At 42.1% G+C, this 11,031-nt stretch overlaps 1 protein-coding gene across 3 annotated transcripts; it reads left to right on the top strand.

Annotated features, from left to right (window-relative positions):
* The first annotated feature begins 1,000 nt into the window (after window positions 1–1,000).
* LOC147896897 (uncharacterized) lies at window positions 1,001–5,894 on the top strand. Of its 3 annotated transcripts, none has more exons than XM_087381612.1 (11): window positions 1,001–1,220; window positions 1,320–1,400; window positions 1,567–1,809; window positions 1,954–2,065; window positions 2,167–2,309; window positions 3,483–3,591; window positions 3,673–3,742; window positions 3,860–3,961; window positions 4,101–4,855; window positions 5,066–5,186; window positions 5,382–5,894. In XM_087381612.1, exons 1-11 carry the CDS (start codon window positions 1,001–1,003, stop codon window positions 5,487–5,489), a joined length of 2,064 nt encoding a protein of 687 aa, XP_087237738.1. In that variant the 3' UTR covers window positions 5,490–5,894. The 3 variants fall into 3 exon arrangements, with proteins under 3 accessions (XP_087237738.1, XP_087237737.1, XP_087237739.1); XM_087381611.1 differs by having other exon boundaries at window positions 1,317–1,400; XM_087381613.1 differs by lacking the exons at window positions 1,954–2,065; window positions 2,167–2,309 and having other exon boundaries at window positions 1,317–1,400.
* Window positions 5,895–11,031: the final 5,137 nt, after the last annotated feature.

Genomic DNA, 11,031 nt, shown 5'->3' with positions numbered 1-11,031 from the left:
GTCAGGTGGCGCACGTGGGCCCGTCAAACTGGCGATGGCGAGTCCACGTGACGGCGGCCCGCGGCAGCTATACACGTGAGCCGGCGCCGAGATAAGGTGGTCTTTTTAGAGCAGCCAGTCACCGACGCCTTACAGGCGCCGTTTTGGCCTCCTCCGTAGCGGCAGCGCCGCCTTGTAGGCGACGTTTTTTGGCCTCCGCCAAGGACCTTATCCTGTTCGGCGTAATCTAACCTCTTCTATTTGCATGCGTATCTCTCAATTTCGTCAAGATTCTCATTATACCTCTCTCCGTCGCTCATGCATGAGCTTAGATTTCCATCTTTCCTATCGTCATCATCTAGCTTCCAATCAAGCTCGTAAATCATACATCATCGCCTCCTCGCTCGCTTCTTGCTCCTCGTCCCCCTTCTCTTTCCGCCTTGTTTCCGCTACTGCAGACATATACGTGAATCTTTCAGAATCCACCTGCCTCCCCACCTTATCTCATCGTCGGTGCCCATTTAAGCTCGCTTCGATCAAAACTTTATCTGCATCTTGATCGTCAGTGCCCATTAAAGCTCTCGCTTGGATCAAAACTTTATCTCCATCTTGCCCACTTCAGGTACCTTATCTAGTTCCTCTTCACAGTATCAATCACCTCCTGGGGTCCGGTTTGCAGATTCATCTTCCGTTCTCTTGCGTTGCTCGTCACGCCGCGCTTATCGAGCTCAGCTCACTCGTTGATGCACGATCATCAGCTTGGTAATGCGAAGGAACAACAGCTCCTGTCCGAATGGATTTGGGTTACTACAGGTACCTGTCTCCTCCAGCTTCACAGTATCCGTTCTGAGTTGAACCAAATTCAACACCATCCTTCGAAACACGATTGGCATTCCCCTATTGTTCTTAGTCTCCTCGAGTCCAGGCCACAAGCGTAAAGGAGTTTTGTTACATTCAGGTACCCACGTGAGTAGTCGACTTTGGAAGCCTGGATAGCGTTTCGGATATATTGCCCCTTTGGATGGCTCTGTCAAGCAGCTCAGCCAATGCAGTGCAACTAGAATCCGGTGCGAGAGTGTCCTTAAGACCAACAAGTCTCATAGACTCTGGATTTTCCACCCACGGCTCTGCGGCACACAAGATTCCAGGGGCTAGTTGTTCACAACAGCAGTGCAGTTCTCTTCTTCGGCAATCCTTGGAATTGGAGGGTCCCGAATTACAGCAAGCTTGCGCCATCCCAGGTAGTTCTCGTTGTAGCTTATTTATTGGGATTTTTCTGAGAAGCCCTAAATGAATCTGGAGGCGGTCAGGGACAAGGCTAATGAAAATGTTTGTAGAAGGTAAGGAAGCGACCACTCATGACTTCTTGTCGCTTTACGGAAGTGGGAGCGCATCTTCAACTGAGACTATAGCAACCAGAGGTAGGTTCTTTTTCTCTTCCAGTCATGCTATATATGACTTTGATTGTCGCTAATCTCCTCTTTCCGTGTTCATTATGGGTGGTCGATTAGAGGCATTGAGATAACACACCTTCTCCGTCGGCTTTGGTGTTTGTTGTTGTATACTTACTCTCGCTTTTACTGGCAGGATCACCATCTTCTGTAACCACTAAAGATTTTTTACAGCCGCTGGAGAAGGGCGTTCAGCCCACCAGCGGTCTCCTGTCACACGGAGTCGTAACTAGTGCAAGCCGACTACACAGCAACAGCGCGGAGAAATATGCTACAGGCCAGCAAGCTAGCTATGCCTTGGTTAATGGAACCTTGGAACTACCCTCAAATGTTCATTACCGTCCTGACAGGGTTGAAGGGGTTACGGAGGGAATGAAGGGTGAGCTCTTGCGCTTCTCTCGAAATCCTTTCGTGGGTATTATTTCAAGTTTTTCCACAAGGCCTTCCTCACGGTATGGCTTGTAGTCTTTGTCTGAATCCTCTGCAATCTAAATTGTACAGTACGAGTATTGCAATGTTGCAGAGAGGTTGGAGAACCTTGCTCACTGGTCCAGCGTTCAGTTAAACTTTAGACCTTCGGACGTAAGCTATGCTTCAAATGCTCATTCTCTGCGGACCATACCCGCAATGAACAAGTACAAATTCAGATCCTTGTGCCTATTATGTCGGAGTCTTCTGCATAGACACGAGGTATTAATTTACTTAGCGCTTTACTATTTATATTATCACGCTGCAGGCAGTGGCAACAGCAACTGGCAAGTCCAGAGTTATTTGAACTGAGTAAAAGACAACAGAAAGCTGCATCCGAAGATGATGACGATGAAGATGAGTCACTTGATCAGGGACATAACTCTGGAAAAGAAGGTGTTCATCAAAAGAGTAGGTGTTGTAAACTTTTAGGAAGCATGCTTGTTTTGATTCGCCTTACATACCAAGGGATGAATCTTAGGGGATAGCAGTAAAATAGAGAATAGACTGCACTACATAGAGTGCTCTATGATATGATTGTGTATGAAAGGGCAATACATCTTGTCATCTCAGATGTGATCTCTCTTTTAGGGGACTGGATGTGATCTCTTTTCATAGACCTAGGACCGTGTTTTTTTAAGGTTGTGCATGACACTGAGGCACAAACGGTGTTTAATGCATGATATACCATGCAAATCATATCCAATGGCCACATTACTTTGCACGCACCTCAACCTAGGTGCTATTGAGTTGCATGTAAAGTGGCGTGTCCATTCGATAAGTACTTGATCAGATAACACACCTAGGAGCGTGTTTTTTTAAGGATGTGCATGACACTAAGGCAAAAACTGTATTTAATGCTCAATCGACCATGCAATGCATTTTTGCATTTTTGCAAAGGCAACGAGGCAGTGGTTAATGCTTTTATAGGTTCAGGCAAGAACTTAAGAAGAGAGCCTAAGACCTCTTACAGTAATTGCGAGAGGTATGTCTTGCAGCAACTGGGAGAGCTGCTTGCACATGTAACTTGAAATTGGTGACATGCTACATGATCGTTTGTAGATGAGCGAGCAACAAAATATACAAAAGTTATCTTCTTTCAACTGACAAGGCACCCAACATTGTCTGATCGTATTAAACATAGAAATGTTAAATTCTACGGGTTTTCTTGCAGGAGCTAGTGTCTTAGAGGTTGATGAGATCCTTGGATAATAAGGACATGATGCCATGTATTTGAAGGTTTCTTTTTTTTAATACAAAATTTGTTTTCCTGACTTAGGTACATATGGTCTTGCTTCGTTGACCTTGGAGGGTACCATTGTCATAAATGTGAAAGCTAGCCTAGTAAAGTAAACAAGTAGAGTCATCAGGAGTTTTGTCTACGCCCAGTTCTTCCCTTTGTCTCCCCCCCCTCTGTCATTGTTCTTTCATTTTGTTTCACTGCTATTTCCCATTTTTCCCCATCTTATCTGGATTCCCCTGGTGCATGTCAAAATGGTCAGAGAGCAATTTTAAACTTGTTGTTAAGAAGACGTGATTTTTCATTTAGATAAAACTTCTGAGACGCCACACTGATATTGGTAGATGATACATCACAAAAGCTGGAAGGGAAGAACAATGATTGTAAGGGGACCACTCCACGGTCAAAGCACTCTGCCACAGAACAACGCAGACGAAGCAAAATCAATGACAGGTGGTCCGCAATGCTATCTACCAGTTTTTCAGGTGTTCAAATATCATGGGATACCTACAATCTGTTTGTATTCTTGTGCAGGTTTCAAATGCTGAGGCAGTTGTTACCCAATGTTGACCAGAAGAGGGATAAAGCTTCCTTTCTGCTTGAGGTTTGCATTTGGAACTTCTCTTGTCATTTTGAGTCCTAAATTTCAATATTTCACCACTTTCTTTCAATATTTCACCACTTTCTTCAATTTTAACTCTCTGTGATTGTGTTTTGGCAGGTCATCGACTACATACAAATATTGCAGGAGAAAGTCAGAAAGTTTGAAGCTGCAGAGCATGGGCGACAGCAAGATAGAATAAAAAACGTTCCGTGGGATATTGTGAGTAATTTTTAACGTTTTGTATTTTGGAGGTCACTAGAAGGAAAACATATCACAGAACTTGTTTGAAATCCTTTGTCATATGTTAGGTGGCTCATCTTTGCTGCTACGTTTTGAACTGCCTTTAATGTTCTTGCAGAGAAACCCTGGATGTAGAGATTCAAGTGCAGTTGCTTCACATGTTCCTTTAGTGTCTACTATTTCATCTGATACCAAGAAAGTACCAGATTCAAATGGTTATATGAGACCGAGGTCAAGTCAACTTGCATCAAGTCGTGAAAATGAAGTTCCTAGGGAAGAGTTGGTGTCAAGCATGGATCCGGCTGCATCATTTTCAGACAGATCTGCACAAGGTGTTCAAGACTGCCATGCCAATTATGGTAACAAAGTCGTAACAAGTAAGCATATGCCATGGGCTTTGTCATCACATCCTCCAGCTGTCTGTGTACCTGGAAGAATTTTGATGCCACATGCAACATCTGAAGCACATGCAATGCTCAATCATCGGTCTCATCATGAGGAGCAGGCCATATTACCTTTTTCAGAAGCCAATAGTCCTCTTTGTAATAAGGCAGAGGTTGTAGCCTCACCACAGTTGCAAGTAAATGATGTACCATCACTTCAAACCTCGGATAATGTATCTGAACTGGACCATGAGAATTTCAAAATTGCTGAACATTGTCATCGGAGCTTAAACCATGGAATGCCAAATGAAGAACTTGAACATGTGAAAACAAGCCTAAATCTGCAAGAGAGTCAACTACACAGTGATAGCACACCAATTCATGTTCATGGTTCTGAAGCGGAGCAGAATGGTGGGCTTCAAGAAGATGAGCAAGGCCCACTTACCATCCATGGAGGTGTCATCACTGTATCAAGCACCTATTCCCAAGGGTGAGTAGTGGTGTTTCCTCTCTCAACTAAGCAAATAGCGTCCTTAAGTACCTATGACAGGAGAAACACTCTTAGTTTGTGACAAACCCATAATTTGTACGGCTTATGGTATTTCAATTTTCTACACTATGGCTACCATCTCTTAGTGTGAGCAGTTTGTCTGTCAGGAGTAAGGTTGAATAACATACCTTTGTGGCATTTCCTTTTCAGGTTACTAGATACATTAACTGGGGCATTGCAGAATTCAGGATTAGATCTAACAAATGCAACGATATCTGTTCAAATAGAGCTGGGAAAGGCCAATGGATCTGTACTTCCAAGCTGTAGGAAGGTATATGTCCTATCCTTGACAAAGTCTGATTCAATACTTGTATCTTGACGGTTGAGAGTATTGAGGACCTCAGCCTGGGTTCAGTCATGTACCTTTTACAGCTCGTTTTTGACAGTATAGACCTAGCTTTCCTTTCTCTCCTTAAACAGAATTCTTATTGTTTGGAATTATTATAATTCTTGGTTCTCGCAACAGACGGCCACCATAAGCACAGCAAATTCGCAGCAGCTAAGCAGGGAAGCTGGATCCTCACCAGAATTTGGACATCCAAGAAAGAAGCCAAAGGTTGAGGTTGATCTATAGCTGATCATTGAAATTGGACACAATCTGATGCTTGAGGTGACCTATAAATGCTCGGAGAAGTCTTGAATCTTCAGAATGAAACTTTGGCACGCAGTTTTTATGGAGACCTTGACATCTACATGGGTAGTCCTCAAATATACTTAGTTAATGTCTGGCTGGAATGTATTTCAGGGTTTAGAACCTAGCTGTGATTTTTTGCCTCAATAGGTGGACAAGGTTACCCTGGATTGTTTTGAAAATTTTGAATGCAGTCCCCTTAATTGAGAAGACCCCATCCCTTATGTTACTGCCCACGAGACTTGAGGCAGCTTATAGTTTCCTGTTGGATGTATGATAAAAATTGACATCAGGATTCCAAAATGGTTGAAACTGGTACATATGTAAATGTAATGTAGAGTTTTGATTCCCAACAGAGTTGTTGATCCTCTTTGCTTTAACAGTGTCAATGAATATGGTTTGTTTGTGTACTGTTTATGGGTCCTGAAAGCATGGCTTTTATTTCAATTTACTGTTTTCAATGTTTGTTTTGTTTTATACTAAAATTTGAGTGGTATTTTGGAAGTATTTACGCACTCTTTTTGTAAGCAAATAGTGTGTCAGAAATTATACAATTGAAATAAGAACACTTAGGAATTTGGAAACACTACTTGTGGACAAAGTATGAGGAAACTTCTATTAGTACACATCCAATAGATGAAAGTTTATGTGGATAAAGTAGATGGTTTCTTTGAAAAGATTTGTAGTTTAAAGTTACTTTTTGCGAGATTCATTTTTTAATGAACTTTAACGACTTTTATGATGAAAGATACCAATTGAACTATAAATGCAAGGAATTCTCACTTTTTGTGTATATCATGCTCTTTAAGAGACTTCCTTTCACCATCTTTCAAGCCATTTGTCTTGAGTATTTAGTTTGTTCTTCTAGAGCTTTATATCAGAAGATGATGCAAAACATTTAATGAGAGGCCTTGAGGGAAATTGTGATGGCAGAACGTCCATTTACCTAAATAGAGAGAATGACACTTCCTTATGTTAGGGCAACAAGCCCCTACCATGCATCAAGTTGAAGCATTAAAATAATTCACAAATTCTTGATGTCATTTTAAAGGCTTACGAATAGTACTAATGGTGTCCTAATGGTGGTGAAAGTTTGGGAGATTAAATTTCAATTTCTTTGGTTAAAACATCCTCAAATGTATATTGCTTATCATGTGTGAAAGACAATCATATTTTTATCATGTTGACATACAAAGGACCACCCTATAGATGTCTATATGGAGGACAAACATGAAGGGGATTTGTAACACAAAATCTAGTACATGCATACACGCATGGGATTAAACTAAAGAGTTACTATAGTAGAGACCCAGCTAAAGGAGGCTCTTATGTGTTAATTGCAAGTTGTAAAAGCATCGGTAGCTTTGTCAATAAATCCATACTTGGATTAGATGGTTGGGATGTCATTAAGGTAAGAAACATTCAACACCTAGTTATCTTGTCGATTTTACAAGGTAGCATGAGTGGAGCAATTATTTGTCTTGATACTTAGCTTGCATGCAATACAAGGGAAGTTATACTACAAGTCATGAATTGAGGCCAATGGTTGTGTTTGAAATATGCCACCTCTTTACTACTATAGTAAACTTTAGTTGCATTTGAAATCTTTCTCTTAGTTGAAATTGTAGCCTATTAAGTGTTGCAAAAACATTTCAAGTTGATCGTGACCTTGCAAAAACATTTTGAGTTGAATATCAGCTTAAAATAAGTAATGTTATCTATCTAACTAGGAACTGGAGCTTCAACATCAATGGAAGTCAAGGTAACAAAGTTGCCCATTATTCCCACCCTCCACCCCCCCTTGGCCCCGCTTCTTTCCCCGGGAAGAAACCACACTTTTCTATCCTCTCTATCTCTAGCATGAATGGAAAATGCACAAGGTTTTATCTATATGCCCTTTCCATACATTCATTCATATAGCTTAGAAAATGAAATAATTCAAAAGTTAGCCTTCTAATCTCCTACCTTGTAGAAAAAAAAATCTCCTACCTTATGACAATAAGCACAAGTTAGATCAAAGATGTCATGAATATAGTTTCCATCAAATGGTCTCATGGTGCTATCATAAATGTTTTTGTCAATAAGCCTTTGGAGAAACTTGCTAGGATCCACTTTGACAATGTATTGACCCCTTCATCATTATGCAAACGTAATTGCAATACACTTATTTGGACATCTTTAATGGATGCTTGTAAATATTGGGGAATAGATGCGTTTCAAACAATATATCCTAGAATTGGAAATGTTGCACACATCTACTCATCATCGATGATTGAATAAAGGAGGTCCCATATAATTGAACTGAGTAACTCTCAATTTGTCTTTTTTGTCATTGCATGGAGCATGAGAACTACTGTCAAAAACCTATAGTAACTATTAACCTAGTAATAACTAGTTTTTAATTTCCATTTTACTTTCATTGTGAGCTTTGTAAGTTCACAAAGCACTCGACAACATTATGCACAATCATATCTTAATTATGGCATTCAAAAAGTTTGATGCTTGTGGATATACCGAGCATTCTTATGAAAGTTGAATGTCTTTTTAATGGCCTAAGAAGTGCCATCTTACACTTGTTAAATTGCACTTCAATTGTGTTTTCATTAAAAATTGGCAAAACCGAGGAAGATCACCCACTATAAGTCGAAAGAAAGCATTTGATCTCATGGATTGGTCTCCTACACTTTTCGGTTCATTTCTTCTACGTTCTTAAGAAAAAGAACTTCAAATGTTAGACGCATGGGGATTGGTGTCCTAGCCTGGTGGTCAAAATGGGTGGAATGGGCGCTGTGCTCATGGATTATGCCCCTCGATAGGAGCATGGGCGGGGTGGGTGAGGTTTTATATTAATAAAAAAAAAGAATATTGGTTTTTATTTGTTTTTTTGAAACGTAAAAACTGGGGGCGACGGATGTCCTGACTCGTGAATCCTGATGCTCATAAAGTGAAGGCTGTCACGTCCTTCACGTGAGGCGCACGCACTGGAGCGTGCATTGGCATGTGTCTAGTAGCTGGCACGTCAGCCGCATGCCCCACGGCCCCCCCCCCGCTCCACTTAATATAATATATTATAACATTAAAAGCCCGTGTCACGTGTAGCCTCTAGACGGCCGTGGACACGTGCTAACAGCTAACCTTTTTCCAGTGCCTCTTAATGAGCGACACCACGTCGACTTTGTTCCTTGGACTACACGGAAGTTGGCCAGTTGGCCCCTGCACGTGATGATACGTGACTTTAAGTTCTAACAACCCCGTCCCGCAAAATAAAGTGTCGCCTTTCTCTTTTTGTTGAAAATAAAGTGTCCTTCTATTCTTTCTCAATTAGGGCCCTAGGCTTGCAATGCCTTTGGTTCAAGCGCCACCCTACAATTAGGTGCGTGTGAACGACATTTTGAGCATCTACTACATGTTAGGGAGCTCTCTAATTTTGAGGAGCTCTCTAGTTTTGAGCATCTACTACTTGTCAAGGAGCTCCTTGTGAGCTCAGAGAGCCTTTGTCGAGTCTTTTCAGAGTTCTCAAAGGAGCGTGCAGAGAAAGATGATTGGATGAAGCAAGAGTGGCGCACGGGTGCGAGTTTCAGCACCTTCAAAAATGAAGCTGCAGTTTTGCGCATTGGAGGTGCTTTGGTTTTTGCTACAACCGCACTCAGCTGCGCGTTTTCTAGCATGTGTGCATTGGCCCTTAGAGACACTTGCTCATTCTCTCTATCGGCTCAATGAACACACAACCATTCTTGCATGGCTATGTGCGCTCCAATTTTGTTCACGTGAAAGAATTGAGAGAGCGCATTTATGCGCCCTCAAGCTCTCTCTTTGGCACCTCCAATTCTCATGGTGATTATTCTAGCACTCTTGCGCCACTAGTTTCTACAGGCAATTGCAAAGGCCAACTCACCGGTGCATTGGATGGCGTACAACTAGTCACGCCGGTCAACATTTTAAAGCACATGAAAAAAACAGCTTTGATTCTAGACCTCTTTAATCCGCCTTGTGCATGTGCGCTCTCTCTCTCTCTCTATGTTTGCAAAACATTTGGCAATTTTCTACAATTTATCTTTCCTTATCATTACATAATTTGTCTTTCCTTGTCACCGCATAGCTCAGATTGTGTAGTCAGGTGTTGCTTTTGCATGGGATTGCAATGTAAAAAACACAGAAAACAAAATGGATATTTATTACCAAAAAAGGGCGGGTGGTCAACCCTCAAAAAACAAGACCTTACAAAAATTGGCCCATAGTAGGGACTTGGATGCCAAGGGCCCACGCTGCACGCAACCGACTAGACTACTAACTCACTGCTAGCACTGCTCCAAGCTCGAAGAGGCATTTGCTTACAATTTGGTTTTTGTCTTGGATTACCCACCCGAGATCACACGTAGGGTGCGCCTAACTGTTTTCAATATCTCCATCCAACTAGCACATGATGCCAAAACACCACTCCATTCCTCACATCCTAGATGGCTAATAGCACAGCCGCTCAGACATGAGGCCACATGGCAATACCTAGGATGGAAGGCAACCATACACATCCCCTACCAGGGGTGTAGTCCATTTCATCCCAAGACTAAACTTGGAAATTAGGCCAACACGGCGCACAATGGCCTCTACCCTCTTCCAAATAGTTCTAGACATAGGACAAAGCCACATTACATGGCGAACCAAGTGGGCATGTAGGGGTAATCGGCATGCGTGTCACCAACTTTCCCCTAAGCAATAACCGATGGTGCAGAATCTTCCATAGAAGGGTCTTCGACTTGCCCGTTGTACATTGCCTCCATATCTCTTTGAGCCTACTACTCTACCACATGGGACTACGCCTGAGCACCCATTTTCTATTAAGTTCCTGAGTTGGTGATAGATTAGGCCATACACCCTCTTAACGGATATCTTCCTGAGGCTGGATTTGCCCAACATCCATTAATTGCATATCCCATTTGAGTCGTAGACACCATTCGTTGGCCAATGCTCAGGATCCTTTCCAAGACGGCTCTCATTAGATCCTTTTCTCCCAGGTTGAGAGCATATCTTACACTAAGCTCCTCAATCAATAGCTAGTCGGCTATCCTCCTGTCCCATATGTCTCTAGGTTTTCAAAACCATCTTCTTGCACGTTGGAGATCATGAAATGCAAAGACCTCATCTACCTTACTAAATGTGATTCCCCACCATACACTTTCTTCCAAAATTACGTCTCCTTGTAAAGTAAGACATCCAATACATTTCTTCCATGTAGCTACCAAGCCCATGATCAAATATGAGCCTGCAATGCGTAAAGGGAAGCTCGACAATAGCTTATGGTTCCATCTCTCAGTTCTGGCTAGGAGCCGACGGCCCCCCGCTCCTTACCTTGCTCAATGAAAAATTTAACTGTTTGTACCCATGGATGCCACGACTCAAAGAGTGCGGGGAGCCATTTACAGACAAGGGTAACCTTCAGGATGAAATAATATGGTACTTGGGGGCATTAGTCAGCCTTTGGCAGCCA

The sequence above is a fragment of the Dipteris shenzhenensis genome, chromosome 11 (assembly GCF_047967505.1).
Source record: "Dipteris shenzhenensis isolate YYH24624 ecotype China chromosome 11, Dip_SZ_1.0, whole genome shotgun sequence".
Classification (NCBI taxonomy): domain Eukaryota; kingdom Viridiplantae; phylum Streptophyta; class Polypodiopsida; order Gleicheniales; family Dipteridaceae; genus Dipteris; species Dipteris shenzhenensis.
Note: the sequence above shows the minus strand (reverse complement) of the source record. Positions and strands in the feature narration are given on the sequence as shown.

Coding starts and splice junctions, on each gene's coding strand:
- LOC147896897 (XM_087381611.1), top strand. CDS start 1,001: ATGGCTCTGTCAAGCAGCTCAGCCAATGCAGTGCAACTAGAATCCGGT. Junction 3,743..3,859: donor AAGCTTCCTTTCTGCTTGAG/GTTTGCATTTGG, acceptor GTGTTTTGGCAG/GTCATCGACTACATACAAAT. Junction 3,962..4,100: donor AAAACGTTCCGTGGGATATT/GTGAGTAATTTT, acceptor ATGTTCTTGCAG/AGAAACCCTGGATGTAGAGA.